General features: G+C 35.5%; 1 protein-coding gene across 1 annotated transcript in view; it reads left to right on the forward strand.

Moving 5' to 3' along the window:
* Nucleotides 1-7,270: 7,270 nt before the first annotated feature.
* The window catches only part of sog (chordin short gastrulation), a 157,463-nt gene continuing 143,160 nt past the window's right edge, over nucleotides 7,271-21,573 (forward strand). Inside the window, exon 1 of the mRNA XM_090412886.1 lies at nucleotides 7,271-8,473. Coding sequence (XP_090269012.1) covers nucleotides 8,317-8,473 — 157 coding nt within the window. The 5' untranslated portion in view covers nucleotides 7,271-8,316. The remainder of the gene's footprint in view (nucleotides 8,474-21,573) is intronic.

Here is a 21,573-nt window from a genome sequence, read left to right on the forward strand (position 1 = left end):
AGTAATCCCGTTGCACAAATGTGGTGCAAAGACCGATGTATCCAACTATCGACCAATCAGTATCCCAGGAGTGGTGGTGGTGGTGAAGATTTTGGAAAAATTGGTTAGGACTCGCATTCAGAAATGGGTTAATATTGAATACTCAACAAGAAACAGCATGGATTTACTAAGGGAAGTTTATGTATTAATTTATACATAAACACTAAACAGTTGTGAATATTCCACCAACGAAAAGTTGCAAAGCTATAGGACATTAATAAAATGCGTGGACTAACGATTAAATAACCTGGATAACCTGCTCTAGAGAACAACCTGGTACTTGTCACTTCTGGCCACAATCAAGCGACGAAAATGTTTGTAGAGATTCCGCAATTCGCCAGGATTCGAATTGCATAATGTCCTGCTATGAGTGACACGATTAATACTGGTTATGAAACGGAAACTTCAGCTCAATCTTCTTTAGAAATATCTCATATAATACATATTTTTTCAATATTTCATCTAAATTTCGTAATTAATAAATATGAAATCTGAAAGAGCATGCTTATTTATGGCTATTTCCATTTTCATCTTGCTGCTGATTTAATTGCAATTCTGTCTCGATTTTCTGAAGTTACTGAAATTATTTCTTTTCGCATTTTTTGAAGTAATTATCTGCTTAAATGCTTATCTAAAATGAATTAGGCATAGAGAGCAATACTTTTATAAGATTTTTTGCCATTTAGTACTTTGTTTTTGCATTGTAGTTAGTATATATAATAACACAGTTAGTGCGTTGTTCCGCTAAGAGTATTTTAGTATTCACTCATCTTAATTTTTTTTAAATCTATATGCTTAGTCTCATCATTGTAATACCTAAAAGACTAAATTATAATTATAATTAAATAATAAATAAATATGAAATGTTTATAAATGCATTGCTTTATACAGCACAATAGTTATTGTACATTTTTTACTTCGATTTAATATGCACTGATATATGTAATGTTTATACATTTTGTAGCTCGTATGCTCTTGTACTATACATATGTCTTTTGTATAAGTCTAAATTTTTTTACAAAAATATAAATAGAAGTTTAAAAAAACATTTGACTTGTAAAAAAATATATAAGCCAAGAATAAGATAATGTAGGAAAATATTTCATGTTTTGCATTTGTACAAGAAATCATCTGCAAATGTTTTCTTTCTTTTTTCGAAACTTCTGCAATCATACGCGAAGTCAAGCTACGGAATGCAAGTAATACTAAGTGAACTCCGTTTGTGAATTCCATTGATAGATGACCACGAAACTCTTATTACTACACGCTAAGAAAACCAGTGCCATATGGTATGAAGGCGTCTTGCCAGAATGTAATACCTTAGCAGGGGATGACCCAGTATGCCCTCTTAGGTAGGTAATAGTCGGAGCGAAAGGACTTTATCTCCGACCTGAAGTCTCGATAGGAACACTGGGAGAACGGTGGAGCCTTCTCTCCGACTTTTATCGCCAAACAGACGCCAAAGTTGTTTTAAATTGGGTTAGGTGCTCTGTTTGTCGACTGTCACCAAATATAGGGCAACATTCATATGGTGCTGCGAGTATGGAACAGCTGCTAAATGGGTCGGCTGTCAGAGGGAGAGGTACTTTGCACCCGTTTAAGGTGGCTGTTTGATTCTCTGGATGCTCGTATTCATTCCTTAAGAAGATGAAATCGTCTTAAGGAATGAATCAATAAAGAAATTTTCAGATAAGTAAATGAGAACAAATACTGTTTCACAGACTATAAATACTGCCTCAGTTTAGATGAAGACAAATTTTACTTCTATATGATTTCAGAGAACTGTTTTTTAAGAGCTAAGGATGACATGAAGTTGTATTATGTTTAGTACAAGAGAGAAAATATTAGCCATTCGGAAAGCATTCAGGAGGATAACTGAGTTATATTATAACCGTCTCGTTCCCATCCCGATAACTGTACAGAAATTGGCTTTTAATTGTCATAAAGATATCCTTCTAATCTTATTATTATTATTATTATTATTATTATTATTATTATTATTATTATTATTATTATTATTATTTGTAAAAGTGATTTTTATAAATATCCGTTGCATACTCTCAGCACTATGATATGAAAGCGATGCGCGTATTCTTTCAAAAACAAATTAAGGAAATTACAAAGAATAGAAACAGATATGTAGCTTGCTAGAAGTAAAACTTAAGAAAAGAAATATGAATTCCATTAAATGTCTCTTTTCGTACTCTGGATTTTGTGTGTGTGTGTGTGTGTGTGTGTGTGTGTGTGTGTGTGTGTGTGTGTGTGTGTGTGTGTGTGTGTGTGTGTGTGTGTGTGTGTGTGTGTGTGTGTGTGTGTGTGTGTGTGTGTGTGTGTGTGTGAGTTCTTACTTTGGATGTAGTGTTCTAAAAAGTACACTCGTTAACACCAAGTTAGGGGTAAACAAAAATAATAGGTAAAGAACATTAGATAAAGTAAATATGTGAGGGATGTGCGTCAATGGTATGAGTTCTGACACAGGTAAGGTTTCTCAAAAGGAGTGGAACGAGCGATGACTCTCTGATATTAACCTAGCCTCGATATCCGGAATAACGAGACAACCACATATATTCTCAGATAGAGAGATGAAGCTTATGTCAAAACTCGGCGTGTGATGTATCGATCTGATCTAAATGGCAGTTATTAGATAAAAATTAAAGTGATGAACTTGGAAAATAGCCTTGTTATTATTAAGTTCTCTGAAACGTCTATGTTCTCTTAAAGGAAGCTATTAAACACATTTATAGTTGTTTCAGTCCCATTTAAAAATGTCTCAATCTTTCGCAGATGTTTCACTGAAGTTCGCTCTCTCTCTCTCTCTCTCTCTCTCTCTCTCTCTCTCTCTCTCTCTCTCTCTCTCTCTCTCTTATTAAACTTCGGAATTGATTAATTGGTTAGATTTATCGAAGAGACTCTGAAGTATTTCAAATCGTATACAAGCATGCATAATTAAAAAGGAAGATAAATGCTGTTTATTAATGAGATTTCAAGGTGAATGTAATTTGAGTTGCACTTAATTAAGTCAGGCACGTGCACTAAAGTGGTATAAAATAAGCTACTACTTTGAAACGAATAAGATAAGAAGGAGAAGAACGATTTTTGTAAACGCTGATAATAATAATAATAATAATAATAATAATAATAATAATAATAATAATAATAATAATAAAACTATTAACACAGAAAACTAACAGCAAATGAATAGAAGGGAATTTGCAGTTTTCAAGGGAGGGAAAACGAATATTCTATGCATAATAAGTGATAAGAGATCAGAAATATATTGTGTTTAGCCCCTCTCTCTCTCTCTCTCCCTTAAAAACCATCGATGGCTACTAAAAAGCACCTTGATGCATTGATTTTCATGGCCTGATAAAATGATGTCTGAAAATGTCAGATATTGGTGTTTTAGATACTTATGCACTTCGCACAGTCACCTATACACAACGGATGGTTATTCGATATCTGGTGATTGGTAAGAAAACCTTCTTCAATCCACGAATATAGATTACGAAAGAGGAAAATCATTTAAATTACAAAACTTCAAAGCCACAAAACAATAAAATCCAGTCGTAAACATTGTCCACTGCTTCCTTTGGGTGCAACAAATCATGCTCTTCAATTTATCAACAACCACTGTCAGGAACTGTTGTTTGCAAGTTAATCAAGAAACACTTTGTACTGTTAAAAACCTAAGAGCAGCAAAACCTCGATAGTAGTTTAGCGCTAAAGCTTTTTCTCATGTGAGTAGTTCGTAAAACATTTTAAGCAATGCTGCTAATGATTTCCTTGCATGTCGGAATAAATGAATTGCGATCTCGGAAGGTTAAGTAGCTGGTCATATTCCTATATATGTGAGCTTAGGTAATCCGAAAACTCTGTTCTAGAGATCAAACGTGGTACTTTTTCAACCCAGTTCAGGAAGTCAGTAAGCAGGACGATAATCTCACACCAGGTGACGAAATAATCTACCATCTAAATGGACCAAATAAATAGTATATTATAGCGCAAGATTTGTTACGATAAGCAAAGAGATTATTTCCCTCAACCGGTTCTCGAGAATAAATAACTTCAGATATAGTGAAATTCAGCTGGGGTAACTACGATCTTTCTTTTTTTTTGAGGGGGGGGGGGGGGGCTCGTCCCGACAACAAGCTTTTAGTGGGTATCGAAACTTATTCTCATCTAACTGGCCATATAAGCTTTCGGGAAGTCCTGTTGTGAAGTTGCATGCTGTGTGCGACTTCGTATTTGCGTATGTACTTAAAGCGTTGAATATATTTTTGTTGAATATATCCTTCGGCTAAACTAATCCTCTGTCATCTTTTCATTTAAGATAAGCTAAAATATATAAAGCTATGAAGCGAAGATAACGTGTCTGTTTCGCGCAGTAAAAAACTCGGGTTCTGGAAAAATTATACTACCAGATTTGCCTGAGACAGACCAACACGCCTTCCACTCAAAAGTCTTTATAAATGCTTTGGCATCCAGGTCGGGATTCGAACATATGTCTTTGCAATCAAAGGGATGTTTTTAACAATTGGATTGATTTGCGATGTGATGGCACCACTGTATCAATGTAATGAAGCTTCATTCTCGGAAAACGTAAATATAAAAGCTATAAGCCTGTCTGGTTGTCCTAGTGATAGCGTTTGCGCTCTCCAGCTAACATGCTGTGAGTTCGAATCACACTGAGGCATGAGTGTTGATCAATGTCTGTCTATAGGTGGTTAATACTCTTCGGAGGCCGGAGTTAGGCTAACACTCTGGCTGATGGAGGACTGAAGGAGTTGGAAAAAAAGTTCCCTGTTTGGTACTTGGAGCAGGTTTCCGAATAATTTAATCCTGTGCTAATAGGAATCTGAATCCCAGTAAACATTATTAAACCGTAGTTGGAATTCACAATTAGAATCATGCTATTATGTTATTAGGTTTTTGATAAATTTGGCGACATTGTGTATTGGCTAACATTTGGCAAAAGGATACCTCAAGTAAATAAAAGACCTTGCGTACACTTGTGGGCGTTAAGGATATGATGAGGAATGTAAGCAACATATTGCTTCTATAATGTCTTTTGTCAAATATTGAGAATCACATATTTTTACTGTGCACAATTAAGATTGCGGAGAAAGCTGAGCTTCGTGGTCTGTGCTTGTGTCCAATGATTTATGAGATACAAGTAATCAATCATGTCTATTGTTATGAATAGCCATAACAAGCATAATGCTGATAAGATTAATATTGAAGAGAAATAAAATAATTGAGGCTATTTTGTTTTTCCCCGGATTTACCTCTCTTCTACTTTTATATCTCTAATCGATTTTAATTGTTCCATATTTACTTTTTTTGTTAGTTTTACCCAACAGCAGTTGAATAACATAAAGCAAATCGAGTTAAACGTTTCTTCGGTATTTCTCCATCTATATTCATCATCTTCTTCGGGTCTATCTTTTAAGTTTTCCCCCTTTCATATTTACATCTAATGCTTTTCATGCAGAATATTATTCTTATTCCACGTGCTTCGTTATGTTCTCATTTTTCCAGTTTATTTTAAATGATACGTATTATCCAACTACATTTTTCTCAATGGTTGGTTCTCTTTCTTCACATTCATAAGCTTAAATCGAATAAGAACAAAGAAAAATTGGACGTGCAAAGAGAGTACTATTGGAAAAATAGAGTAATATCTGATACTACTTTCTAATTGTATGTTATTTCTGCAACTTGATTCGTCTTAGGAATTTCAACCACTAAGAGTTTACTAGGAGTGTTGACATTCCAAGAAACTATTTTACTTCCTTGCAGTTGCAATCAGGCGAATTTTTTGCTCTTTTTACTGCCATTTTGATAAGTTAATTTTTGATACTGTTGAATACAATCTTTTTTAGAATATCTTCGTGAATATAAACTTCACCTATTCTTTTTTAATCCTTCTTCTTCTTGCTAAAAATGCGTTGTCTTTCAATTCTGAGTATGGCAGAAAGAGTACTTCGCATATCATTATATCGCTCATATTAATAAAAATCTGTTTTATGTTATCTCGAATTAAATATAGATTAGGTACGTATTCGTGGATTCCTGAAAATTCGGAAGAGACAGATGCGAAATATTCTAAATTTCGAAGGGAAATAAATAAAATTGAAATTGGCTTGAACTTAATTGAAGTGTAAAAAATATCAAACTCCGCTTCAAAAAAAGTATGACATTTTTATAAATTGCCATATTTCTTTCGCCTCGACAATGAAATATCACGATCTTTCTCCATTGTGATAGATCTAAGACTCGAAGCAATGGTTTTATCAAAATAATGAATACACCGCAACATGCGTCAGTGCAAAAGAAAGTTAAAAGAAAATAAAGTATGAAATTTTTATAAAAGAGAAAGTATTCATTTTCAAGCTTACTTATCAGTTCATTTACCGCTCTCTTCATAGCTTAATAAATACAGGCGTGAAAGATGCAATAAAAAATGCAGAGTTAAAAGTGATATAGTAATGTATGGTAGAGCGGGTTACGTATTTTCTTTATTACATTACACAGTTGTCGAAAACTAAATAATAATAATAATAATAATAATAATAATAATAAAACTTATGGGGTCGCTGGAGTCTCAGACATCATACGAGAATGAATGTCTTTGGATAAGGTTTTTTCTGGGATAATTTCCGTTTACAGTATAGAATTTACTGAGTATTAACGAATAACAGTAAAAAATGTAATAAAATATCTGGGACTGAAACTTTTGAATACGAATTGTTACTAAGGCAAATTAATTAATAGTTTAGAATTTTAAAATCAGACAAAAAAATGCACTATCCGATGTGAAATTTATAATTGCTATCAGATGTCTTCCACGTTTTAATTCATGTATTAAATTGTGTATTTTTTTATCAATATCAATCGATTCAAAATGAAAATGAATATGTGTCAATTTAAAACAGCTCTCTCTGAACGCATGTAGTAAATAAACGGAGTGTCCAATTCTGCAACTCAAATGGTCTGCTTCCCTGTGATGCGGTTAGGATCAGTGAGAGTGCTAGTTACAGAGGTTGACTGTAGGTGCCGCTGACATCTACGAATCCTGCATAACAAAGTCGGAGAAGCTGTCGAACGGCGCGGCACCCGTAGCTGGGCCGGGCCCCAGACACCTCGGCGGCAGCAGTAGTCCCGAAGCCGCTATTGGTGTGTGAGCCATGACGTAACACACCAGAGCTGCGGTAGCTTTTGGCGCGGGAAAGGGAGGTGTGGGGGGGAGACATGCTCGAGTCGTATGCTTGTGGACGGTTCACGGTGGCACCCTTTTTGTTCCAATAATCGTCTTGACCACTTCGACATGATCGTTCTGTCAATGAGCACAGAAGACGATCGAGTTCCGTCGTGCGTCGACAGGAACATCGTGTAAGAAAGGTCCTTCTGACAGCATCGTGTGACGTCATCTGCTGTGCTTGGGAGAAGAACCCGAAGGAAAAGGAGTCATTCACGTACCGACTCTGCGCTCACTCATTTCAGCCTCTTCACTTTCTATCTGTCTCTCTTTCTCTTTCTCTCTTTTTTGTCTATTTTTCTCTGTCGGTCTCTTTCTTTCTTTCGTTCTTCCTCTATCGCTCCGGGTTCCCATTCCTCCTTGTGTTTCTCTACGTCCCTTTCCCATTCTCTCTCTCTCTCTCTCTATCTCTCTCTCTCTTTCTCGCTTGCTCTCTATCCTGTATCTTCCCTCATTTGAGCTCTCACAGGCGAGGGTGTGTACTCCTCGCTCGCGACAAGTCGGTTCCCACCTTTGCGATCAGCGTCTCAAATTAGCTGCGTTAACGACGGGACGAGTATCAACGCTATTTGTGTGTGTGCGTCCATCAACTAGCAACTGGGAGTGATCGCTTGCACGTGCACCACTGGACCGTTTGGACACAGGTGGGCGGATAATTCTCCCCCCTTCTCCCACCCCAATATGCAAGGGGGGACGCCATGTAAAGCGGAAGCTGTCATTGGTCGGTCATTCTGTCACCACTATTTAAGAGTGGTTCATTGGTTTTGTGGTCATTTACAAGCCGACAGCCAAGACGTAAAGGTGTTATATCAGCGCAATCCCACACTGCTCTTATCGGGCGGGTTCTTATCTACGACACCCCGTGCCCTCCGTCTTCTAAAGTAGAATCCAAGTGGCTTCGCGAATTTTCATCATCGCCGAATCGAAGTGTGCATGCGAGAGAGGTGAATTCAACGTTAGGGGAGAGTCGTGTTGTGCTAATCCAAAACTGGAAGGTGATTTCCTAACCTAACCTAACCATGCTGACGAAAAAGCAGGTGGCCCATCTTGCTGCTCCCCTGCTGCTAACACTTGTGATTGTCGGGACCCAATTCCCAATCACCACAGCTCGGAAGAGGGATAGGCCACCTCTGATGGATGCAGAGAGTGGACGTAGGAAAACACACCACCAAACACGTAAGTGTTACTTCCTCTTTCCTGCTCTATTTCTTAGCTGAAATACCAATAACGATGTGCTGGCACTGCACACATGTGCGTGTCTCTCTCTGTATATATTCATCTAAGTGTATATGCAAACACAAGGTCGACTTATCAATTTGATTCTGCATATGGCAATTTTTTTTCTTTGCTTTAAAAAAAAAAAAAAAATTCGTTATTATTATCGGATTTCCATTATCCCTAGTTTGGCCTGATAGAGATGACCATTCGGTATCCAAGATTGACTTCGCTCCTGACTTGCATGATAACACATAAGCTCCCAAAAGAGGGCGCGATATGTCAGTCATAGCATATTTATGTAATCTTATATTTTTGTGTACGTGTTTTAATTATAATTTAAGGAATTTTCATTTATAATGCAAGATGACATAAAAACTTGCGAGATAAAGAATAAATTATTTAATTATATATAAATTTATTTGCTTAATTTATATACTTCAATCGAAATTTCGTTTCTGTGAGTGTTAGTATACATTCAGTCAGCTTGTGGCATCTCAACATACAGAAAGTTCCGAATATCACCAGTAGAAATCCTAATAATCCTATTGTAATTTGATCATTTCTTCTTTCAATGTCAGCAATTTATGAAAGTTGTGGACACAGTTAATCATAATAATATATGAAACAGTGAATGCATTTTGCTTCTTTATAATATTAAAGTAATATACAAAAACGTTTGTGCCATTTTTTTATTTCATAATTACGCACGCACACAAAATATAGTAATATAAGTGTGGCTCGAAAGTCACAAATTAGTGTAACGTGATGCTGTACCGTTTTGTAAGAAATGCTTAATGAATATAAACAAACTGAACGCATGAGTTACTTCCTCATTTTGAAAATGGCATGTTTGCGACGATGTGATGCAATTTTTCCTTATACTCCTTGCTGACGGATAATTCCACAGAATGTTGCAAGCAGTAAACAGCACACGATATCCCGTCTGAATTCTGTCTGATTCGATAGTAGTAAGATATCTGATTACACAAACAGAGTTTAATGTACATGACTAGGAAACTTAAAAATCGGTTCGCTTATCACCGTTCGTCGTCACACACGCACAAATCCCAGAAAAATATTTTAAAATCACACCACACTCTTTCCAAATGCATGTTTGCATTTTGACGACTACTTGAGTATAATCTGATTACAGATGTGTGCGTTAATGCCAGGGTATTTAAGAAGAAAAAAAAGCGGCGAAACCTATAGTGTAGTATTCGTAACGCTTGCAAGCGAAACATTAATTATATATTATATTAATAAAATTATCTGAAATCGATCGAGTACGGCAGTTTCTCTTGCAGTTCAAAATCCCAACGATACCTTTCACAAGCTCAAAACGCAACTAATTCGAATACCATTCAACAATGTGCACTCTATGACGACATCGTTACGTCACGTATGGTGCCTTTCTCGGAACGTTTGGCTAGGTTAGCCATCAGCTGCAGATGCTGAACAAAAGTGGCACTGTACAGTACGGGAGTGACCCACAGTTGCTTGGGATGTTGAAATGCCAGCCACATAGACGCGGATGTTGTTCGCGGAACTTTCTGCGAACCAAGTTGTCATCGCTACAAGGAAAGTGGAAAGGTTCGCAATTAACGAGTACGCTCCCTAATATCCTACATTATCTGAGGCCATGATCGCGCCGGGCCTAGGTCACCAAGGCTAACGAGGAAGCTACCTGAAACAGGTGTATAGTGTCAAGCGCTGCGACAAAAGACAGTAGTGTATGCATGAGTAACAAAAAAAAAAAAAAAAGTTTATGGTGGTAGCCTGAAAAATAAAATCACAGCATAAAAGTGGTAGCTTCAGTTTAGTGGGTAATACTGGTAAGAATTCAATTACAAATAAATAAAGGGTTACTAGAAATTGTAGACCGCGTTATATCGAAACCGCGTTGAACAAGTGATACTACAATTTGTAGACCGCGTTATACGAGGGCTACCTGTATTTGTGTATGAAGTAATGATGGATTTAAATATCCTTTATATGATCATATCAAAAAGCTTGATATAATCATATCAGGATTCTTTTTGAGATAACAAAAAGAAGTAACAAATTTGAATTGAGATAAAAAAAAAAAAAGCTGAACAATGCATTTTAGAATAGAGGCCTGTGAAAAAAAAAAAAAACGAATTAATTCTAAAAGAACTGTATGATCAAATTCCGTGACACTGTCATGCGATCCTAAGAGAGGATAAATTAAACTTAGGGATGGGACCACAATGGCTGTTATGTGAGGCCACAAAATATATTTCTATACAAAACAAGTTAATAATGCAAAAACTCGCTAAAAGCTCTTACTTATCATATTTCCTAGACAAGTCTATTAGTTTGAAAATTATAAACAAGGAATCATGATCGCCACATGATATCAAAAATTATGTGATTTTACTTTTTTTACTTTTCATATAATTTACTAAATAAAATAATCGAACAGCAGGTGCTTTATTTTCTATGCACAGAGTGATTTAATACTGCGGTACAGAAGAAATGGTAATAAAAAAGGGATGGGATAGGATAGCTCCAAGAGTTCTAAAACAACGTAGAATGTAAATGTAATTGTTTTATTTATATTTTTCATTCGAGCGAATTTAGAATATGATACCGCTCGGGAGTAGTAATATATATATAATTATTGGAGGAACAAAAATGGAAATAACATACAGAAAAGTTGAAAGACAAACTTCATGATCGCAGCATTATGAGAACTAAAATTTTCCCTGTTAAAAAAAAAAGAAGAAAAAAAAAGAGAGATTTGAAAGAAATTAACAACGTTCGTAAAAATATCCTTTCTATGATCATATCAAAAATGTTGATATAATCATATCAGGATTCTTTTTGAGATTTTTTTTTGAGCACCGATTGAAAAAGATCTTTTTCATTAGAGCACAATAATACTTGATGAATAATAATATTTCCCTTTTCCATTAGTGGGGGAATAATGGACGTCTCTATGCTAAAAAACATAGTATTCTTTCAAAAAATAAAAATAAATAAGCGAATCCTGTCAAAAAAATTGAAGTCTTTTAACTGAAATGGGTTACTTAGTTTGAGATGAATGTGGTGGAGCTTCATGATCGCTACATGGCTTTCTCCTCCTTCTGCATTACGATAAAACCAGCTGGTGAATACACGCAACCGCTCGTTGGCCTTTACTATGTCGACGTTAATTCTAATCAGTCCATAAAAAATGAAAGACCACAGTTCATTTGCGGCGGCTACTACTACAAAAGCGTTTCTTTTACACTTTCTCTCGCTCAGTAGATGTTCAGATGAAAAAAAAAATATTGACAGAAAACAGTATTAGGATGCACACACTCAACATTCCATCTAAGCACAAACAGAAAAACATACTCGTCAGCCCTGTAGATTAATATATCATTCGTATATCAATCAGAAGGGATGAGGAGAGGAGAGGACGTGTTCAAATCTTCATCCACTTGTCGAATAACATACGCTCTTCTATGGGATTAAATCCTTCAAGATTCCCCTAAATAGGGGAATATTTAACACTGTAGCAGCTGAGAAGAAAATAATGAAATATTCAAATTTAAAAGCCATAAAAACTAATCATATGCTGTGAGCACCACAATCGCATATCGGTTGGCGACGATTTCAAGCAAACCGGAAATAAATGTACTAGTTTATGACCTCGTGGAAGGGTTGCAGATTTTCTCCCTGTATCTGATTAGAAGTCTCACTGTCACCTTCAGAAATCAACAAAATATACTGCAGCCTCGAAGAAAGAGACAGATGGAGGACAAACAAAACACGAAAGCTTGTAAAGGATTACTGACAAAAACAAGACAGAAACCAGAAAACGAAATAATGACTTTCCTACATTTTGTTCGTGGGACTTATCATCCACAATGTGTTTTGATTGTTAAACATTGAACAAAAACCACTGATGCATATTATACATGAAGAACGAATGTCCATTTTTTGTATGTCTGTTCAATATTAAAAATTTGCGTCATCGGTCCTACCATCGCGAAATCTTGCCCTACCTCCTCATTTGATGAAAAGACGGTAGGCTGTGATCAGAAATTTTTTCTGCTGATAGATGGCCTAACCACAATAACAAGAACTAAATTATAAACTTTTTAAAATTAAATCTACTACCTTATGTTGTAAGGTGCTTTTTTATTTTTATTTCTTTCTTTAACTTTTTCTTTCCCTTTTCATTGTCATTTTCTTTTTCCTCAAACTATTGTAAAATTTAATAAATGACTTTCATTGCTCAATTCGAAACCAACACCTTGCTTATCGGCGTGAAAAAGTATGTCTCTGGGGCAGATTCCCAGATTATCTAAGCTTATCCCCCACGGTACTAAAATGTATTATATTTCCAACATTTATGGGTGGGAGTGACTTTGGAAATCATAATATACAAACATTATCTTGGAATCAGTTGGTAGAGTATTTTAGCTATATATTAGGAAGCCAATAAGAAATTATTAGACCAACGATCTCACTATGAACAAAATAAATTTAAATCTACCACCAATACAAATATTACTTATCCCAAGTAATGTGGACAATGTGCATTGGGAAGTGATGTTTGAAAAAAAAAAATCTTAAGTTATTAAGGACGAGACTTAAATATTCACTATGTTTTAATTTTATCTTGAACAACACTAGGTCACTCGGTAAACGCTTATAAAATATAAAAACTAAAGTTTAAATCTAAATTAAGCTGATTGTTTCTAAATAAATCACAAAAGCGAACAGTTAATGTTAAAATATTAAAATTATTACAATTTTTCTCCTCATTTCAAGTTCACTAGCAGATGGCTCAGAGATTTTGCGACTATAGTGGTTTGTCATTTATTAACTTTTTTGAGAGGAGGAGGAGAAAATCAAGTTACGTATTCAAACGCAAGAGAAGTGGAATAAGATGTGTACACAACGGTGAACATTACTTGAATAGTCTCTGACGATCGATGGGGTGGTGTTAACTTCTTTTGAGGGACATACAGAACTACGGTGGCAGAAAGGAAAAGTCAGCGGGAGGTGAGAAGCCGAGTTCAGTACTAATGGAGGGGCCAGAGCTTGGTCCATGGTGTAAAGCTGCCGATGAAGGGAGGGTCTCGTTGCGTGTGCTACACTCACCAGACCTGTAGTGCAGGACGATGAACTGGGTGAGCTCAACATTCAGCGGGAGATGTGCGTATTTTGGCATGATTATTGAACTGACCTGGAGACGCCCGACGCGTTCCGGACATTATCAATTAAGAAACATTAAAATGCGCACACCCGAAAAATATTTCCTGTTATTATAAGACTGAGGGCATAAAAACAGTAGAAACGAACAAGCTAATAACAATTGTTTTACGTACCTTTACTTAGTACTATTATATTACGTTTAATCACAGTGATAACTTTATGTGGTAGATATCATTATTCAGAAGACATTTAAATATGTTCTGTGTGCTTACAGGATTTTATTTCACTAAGAGCTAATATTTTGCCGGTGTCCATAAAAAATAAAAAATAATAAAAATAAATAAAAAACGAAAACATTTACAGAGTAAATTGTTCACAATTGGAAACAGCCGCGATAGACGAATAGAATATTGAAATATTTCTGTTATGAAAACGTACCTAAGAAACTAGATCAGCTCCTTATTCGTAAAATAGTATTTTATTATAACCTGCATTCCATGAACAGAGAAGTTCCTGCTTCACTTAACATGAATGGTGCTTCCATTAATGATAAGGACATGGTTTGGTTTTCAACTGGGAGGGAGGAAGTTGAAGAACTTCATACATCACGCTATTTAGGAACAGCAATTACGGACGGCAAGGAAGAAGGGAAGGGGGTAACTCTTTATTTTTTTGCTATGCTGTAATTCATGCATTAAGTGAGTGACATACAATTAGTATGAACACAGAATGAAGGCAGTAGCCATCCCAAGGACGTGGCCTTGTTGAGAAAAGTTCTATGTTGCCTTCCTTTGGTTATCTTCCAACTATCCATAGGATACGATAAAAGCTCATAACGAAGATTCTGGAGCAAACTAATTTTCTCCTTATTTGTGCAGAAACTAAAATAGCCGCTGAAATGTAGTAGATATTTCAATTACATTTCATCAAAGGATATCTAATCTGATATCAATGGACTGACAACAGATGTCATTTATTAAATATGTCATACATGAGTAGACAAATGTATTTGATAAATTAATGGGAACTCATTGATGTCGATGGTCTCCTTTAATTTTATTAAGGGCTTTGATTTAGCATTGTGGGTTATATGACAAATGGTGCTGTTAAGAAGCGGCATTAGACTAGAGATGACAGTTTTTCATAAAAAGTTCATTGGCGCTCAATAATAAATAACAGGAGCAGAGGTGTGAGGTAAAGCAAGTCGACATTCTGTTCTCACCAGCAGAAAATCTTGCCCAAAGTGCAATGTTAACCATCATCTTCTCTTGACCTTTATATATATCTATCTTCGGTTTTTGAGAAAGTAAATATTTCGCCTTTATATTTATAAATGTAAACACTGGCAAGTTTTTGCTAATGTTCAATGATGTTGTCCTGTACTTTTCTTTGACCTTTAAACACTTCGGTTTTTGCGTATCTTTCTTAGTTGATAATGTTTGTCAAGTCCTTCTTCGAAATTGTGTGTGTGTGTGTGTGTGTGTGTGTGTGTGTGTGTGTGTGTGTGTGTGTGTGTGTGTGTGTGTGTGTGTGTGTGTGTGTGTGTGTGTGTGTGTGTGTGTGTGTGTGTGTGTGTGTGTGTGTGTGTGTGTGTGTGTGTGAGAGAGAGAGAGAGAGAGAGAGAGAGAGAGAGAGAGGAACGAGTCCAATAAGTTTATTTGAGTTTATGTGTTGGTTATAAACGTTAAAAATTAATGCTTTATTAACAACAGAGAAGTAAAAAAGCTGAATATTTCTATTTCGCTTTAAATTAATTGAAGCATTTTCATGAATAAAAATAACACGGTAAACAAGTAATTTGAATAAGAGCATTGAATATCAAGCAAGCATGCGCGCAAATATTTTCAGTATGCCCTCTCGAAGCATTCAAGGGTACCCGTTTATTATTATTATTATTAAAAACACATAATTACAGTCTCCCAGATGTTTGAAGTTTTCTTTACATCCACATTTGTTTCGGTTAGGTGTACTAGTATTCTGTGAAGCACAGGGAGATTCTAAAAACAATCAGTCACTTTTGAATCACAGTCTTTTTAGGGTAACGGTTCTTCTCCATCTAAAAGTAGGTTAGAGTGGACTATAATGCTCCATATTACTAACCTGGCAATTTCACCTTGATCTTTTATTCTTTGGGTTTCATTTCCACAGTTGTTTTGGATTATCTTGGGTATCCCTTTGTCTGAAGATGCTAAATACCCTTTTTTTTTTTCAGCAATGACAACTTCATTTACTTCTTTTGCGTTTCTCACATTTATTACTACTGATTTTTATTTCCCCTGGTGTCCATACCTATATGTCCAGTGTAATCAGATGAGTAAATGAGGATTGATTATCTGCATAACTAATATTAAAATGCAAAACGGAGACGGAATAAAAATCCACAGTCCACTCCCAACAAAATGACTTTAACGGAATAACATCATTAAAAGTTGAATTGTCCGAATCTTGAAGCAGACATCAAACTACATCTTCCTGATCCGTACGCCCAGTTATGTACCTGTGGGAAATATGATGACCAAACATCTCCCCTTTCCTTCTGCCTGTGTAGTCCCAGTTATCTACCATATTAAAGACATACTGGTCACATAGCCCCATTCTTCCTCATGCTGTCTGGCTCTTGTTTCTGCGGTAGACTTAATCGCACTGACATATTAAATAAGTACGTGCTACACATACTAAATTAGTTCAATCATCCTTAAATTGCCTAAAGCGTTGAACCGGACCGCCCTTCGAAGCTGGGCGCAGTAGCTCACTGTGTCCTGCTGTCGAATGCTGGTCTGGCGCCTCTAGTATAAGTCTAGCGTCCCCTAATAGGGGGTTTCGTCTGCAACTTGGCAAAGAATATTCGAAAATGGCACACAGCAGATTTGTTGAGTGTAATGACTAGTATTTGGTAGAACAGAATTGCTGGATGAAATCAAATGTTCGGATTTGTAAATGTTGAAGCAAATTTTAATGTGCAGCGATGAGAAATAATCGATTAACAAAATCAGAAGCAAGATTTCCATGATGACTCAAACTGAGTTTCGTTTCTCCATTCTGTTTCAATTTTGTGTACAGCGGTGGAGCAATTAAAATACTTGCAAGCTGTAACCGAAGACCAGTTAGTTCCCTTACTCAGCACAACTGGGCCGGTAACACCGCACACAATACCACACCAATGTGTGTGAGCACCAAGCGAACACCAATCACACGTACATCTTCCTATGCGAGGGTCTTGACCTACTTTGCGAAAGGGAAAGGGCATTGCCACCATGGACGCGTTTCGCGTCACAATCTGCTGAGAAGGAGGCAAAAATTGTTATAGTACTTGTGGGAAACTTTCTTATGTTGCTCAGGCATTTCCTTTTTAAGAATAAAGAGAGGCTAAAAAAATATTCCGCTTCCATTGAATATTATTACGGTTTCATCATCCAGAGTTCAGTTATTTATGATTTTTCTCTGCTCGTAAAGGACAAACCCATTCTTATAATTACTTCGTAGAATGAATTTGAACCTTTTTTTCTCATACTCGTATCCTAGCATCAGTCTTCAGACTAACCTACTTTCTATTTTGAACTTCAGTTGAAAGCAAAACAGAGAGAAAGTTCATGACTATGCCGAAAAACTGAAATAAATAATATAACTGGATTAAATAGCAACTTAAATAAAAATAATGAATAACAGAACAAAAAAACGTTCAGTTGAACAGAGAATTTTTCTTCGAAAGATGCTTTCGAGATGAATATTAGCATCTCCCAGCTTCCCGAATATTCTAATAAAAATTTAAGAATGCAACAAAAAGAATTCCGAGAAAAATATATAAAAAAGACAAGAGGAAAGAAACTTAAAGCAACTTATTATCCAGGAATGTTGCATTGGCATCCTTCCATATAAGGAGCAGATATATAGAAGTCACTTGCCAGAAAGATTGGATATTTTGGGAGCTTGACAGCATAACGCGATGGGGTTGAAATGACATAATCATTAGATAAGCTAAATATCGTGAAGAGTTAATTATTCTAGTCAGTTAGTTTTCAGTAACAACAAACTTCATTTGATAAGCGTCTTGTAAGAAGTATACAATCCTTTCCTTGTTGTAGTGCGTTTTCTAAGTTCGGTGATATATACTCTTTCTTGATAAGAACACTAATACCAAGGCCTTATAGAGGAAACCTACAGTAATGAAATGATTATTCCCACTTTTCGATTAAGAGTCGTACACAAATGACTATAATGAATTGCCTCTCACATCAATTCTATGCTAGGGAAATTATTTGATTTGTTCCAATTCACTTTGCGTGACTTCGTGGTAGAACAATAACTATACCGGCTAATCATACTGAGTAATCATATGGTTCACAGAAACTGAAAAAAATAATGTTTACTATTCTTTTATTTTTATTTCAAATCATATTATTTGCAACGATACGTCTCTTATCTTTCATCAGGACTAGCGATAAGCTCTCTGAAGTTACAGGCGAAAATAAATAAATAAAAATAAATAAAATAAACAAATAATAATAATACTTTTATTGATTTCTAAAATTTAAACATTACAATAATCATCTTGAGTGACATTCCAACTTATAATTATATAAAATTCAGCACTAAGTGCTGCATATATGGTTAATAATAATAATAATAATAATAATAATAATAATAATAATAATAATAATAATAATAATAATAATAATAATAATAATAATAATAATAATAATAAGTACCTTTTAGGTGTGCATTTCTAATTTTTATTATAATTAGTTTTGTAAATCAGCGACTTTCAATATAAATCGGGAGGCACCTTTTAATTTTATAAAATATGAATATTTGAATTACACTTTCAATCTGAAGTATGAAACACATTCCCTTCTAATCATCTCTGATTTCACTCCTACCTTTCATTAGTTAAATTTTTTTTTTAAAAAAACTGCTTTTTTTACGTGTTAAATGAACAATTCATTTTTTTTTTCAAAATTTTAGTTTTTATTATAGGGTTGTCTACAAAAATGTTAGCACTGTTAACAAATTTAATATTATATGAATATATGAAACAAATTTAATATTATGCTTAAAATATGAAATTTAAACCCTACTTAATTACAGGCTGAAAATGGAAAAAAAAAATCAGAAACAATTATGCATATTTTCTTACGGGTACCGAAAAGAACTGCAGTCAAGATAAAACTGGAGTATAGTTCCTCTGTATCGCAGTGGAAAAATCCCTAAAGCATGAGGAAATTTCAAGGGGATTTTTCAACAAAAGTATATAAGCTATTCTGAAAGAGACTTGATAAGGATAAGGTTTTTGCTCACATTCGGGTTCTTTCCCATGCAAAACAGGAATGGGCCACCGAAACGCATAATAAGACAGACAGAGAGAGGATTAAAAGTTCTTCATTATCAAATTAAGTTATCACTATAACTGTTACTGCCAGATTACTTGGTCTAGCACAGTAGGCCTAATAATTAATGGAAGAGGGAATGAAACGGTGGAATATTATCCAACTAGAAGATCCAGTTGAAAGAACAATTCTCATATGTAATGCTTCTAATTGTGATTCTACGTTAAAAATTATCGTTCAAGTGCGTCAATTATGAATAGCTGCATGATCACCTGTAATAGCTTTAATTGGTATACTATTATGATGTTGTTATTGGAAATTATCGAGGGAAAACTTTAACAGCAGCTAGTCATATACTGCAATACCTAACATTTTTGCCAAATATTATCCTAACATCGGCAGGAAGTAAAATATACAAATAAAACCCCCCAAAGAATACAATAAACAACCTCTCTGAGCTAGTACTCGGATATTTAATAGTAAGTTCGTCACTGGAATGAGTAATCTTTGAATAGCACTTAAGTAAAACAAACAAACTATTGTTTTATCCTTCGAGGATTGAGTTCCTCATTCAGAGATTGTTGCCATATTACAGCAACTGATTTGTGTTGGTTTTAGTTGTTTTGTACTACTGTTGAAGGCAGCATTAAGGCTATGAGATCAGTGTGTTATGTCTGCTGATTGTGTGTATTCTTCTGGCCGGTCTGTCTGCCTGATCTGCGGATTAAAAAATCCTCGCTTCCAGAAGGAATTCCATCTCTTTATGTGAACAGCTAACTCACCTTCAGACGAAAAGTCCTCATAAAGGTTCTTGTCTTTGCTTCGTGTGCTCCATTCCTCTGGAGCACGAAATTGGTGCATTATGCCTGTAAACTGCATGTTTATTGGCTGGTCAGAATGCATGCTCAATACAAGAACCTACATTCCAGAAGGTAGAAACCCAGCCGCCTATATATGCACCTTTATCTGAAAAGCACTTACAAACTGGGCTTGATTCCTTAGAAAGGAATCCAGTGTTTCCATCCTTTGCCCAGTGTTTCCACACTTTACCCAGTGTTTCTATCCTTTGGATGAAAAACTGTTTTTCATCCAAAGGATGGAAACACTGGGTAATGTTGCTACAGACTGTTGCTACAAATGCGCTGAAACAAATAAACTAACCGATGAACTAAATATCATGATAAATAATAAGTGATGAACATGATACACAAGAAAATAATACATTAAATAAAATAAATACAATTCAGGGACATAATAAACAGAGAGAAAGGTTTGATTTGGTCTTGAAATGTGTGACCTGGATGGAGTACTTGAGTTCGATAAGCCGCAATTAGAGTGAAGTGTGCAGAGATCGATGAAGTCGTGTGCTCCACCGAGTAATTTCACACAGTCTTATCAAGGATTTTTATTGTGTTGATAGTGTATCGTATTTACTTTCAAACACATACATAAGTAGTTCTTTCCTAGAGTGTCGATGACAACATCGCCCAAGGCCGCATGCAATTCCAGTGTATAACTAGAAAATTCTTCGTGCTGACCTCGTGTACTCCGAGGCTGGCCTAATTATTTCCACAACTCCCGCTGCATTAGATTGACGTCACTCACGTGCCAACAAGGTGTGGGTGACTGCGGGGGTTGTTCTGTATTGACCATGCTTCCACTTATGTAACGCCACAGTGCCGGCCTCATCTGTGAATCAAGTTGACTAATTAATTAGAACTCCTTAGTGTGCTCTCAGTAATTGGCCCCCCAAAGGGAAGGGGACGGGAAAAAGGAAGACATTTTCATCCTCGTAAATCAAGCAGACTTCGACTCAAACAGATAGGACTTCAATTAAAGCCTATGTTTCGGCGTCTGTCTTGAATCCCTTAGAAAATGTAGTATAGTTTCGTAGGAAAAAAAAAAAAAAGAAGATCGTATTTCTCTCTTTTTCTTCTCTCTCTATTGCCTTTTTTGAAGCAAAAGTCATCAGCTGAGATAAGCAGTTAGGCCTACACATTTCCGTGGAACAATTCTCCTGGTAATTAGGACGAAAGCTAATGAAGCTCTCTTTCCAAGGCCAGTTAGCGAAATTTGTACCGTTTCTGCTGTATTGTATTAGTTCAATGTAGTAGTCACGAAATGTAATATTATATTTATGGAAATATAAAATAATTTTATATTTCTGTAATATTATAAGCGATCTAATGAATTTTAGGAGGCATTATTAAACAATCTGTATGACAACAACGCGGTATTCATCAAGTGAATCTAACCGATACTAATTTCTGCTAATACCATGTAAATAGATAAAGTTAGTTTTTTTATATATAAAAAAAAATAAATATTTTAGCTACTTGATACATCTGTGGATTAAGATTATTGTTAGGGTAAATTTAACTAATTATCAGTACCAAATGCGCTGTTGTACTTCTCAACCTACAGTTGGTGTGTAAAATTACAAAACTGTTCGTCCAATTAATAAAAATAGCAGCCTAACAATAGCATTAGAATGCCTAATAACATCAACCGAAAAGATAAAACTGCTGGAATTTGCTATATGCTAACCGATATTTACCACTA

The sequence above is a fragment of the Typopeltis vanoorti genome, chromosome 2 (genome assembly GCF_054136105.1).
Source record: "Typopeltis vanoorti isolate ZY-2024b chromosome 2, IOZ_Tvanoo_1.0, whole genome shotgun sequence".
Taxonomy (NCBI): Eukaryota; Metazoa; Arthropoda; class Arachnida; order Uropygi; family Thelyphonidae; genus Typopeltis; species Typopeltis vanoorti.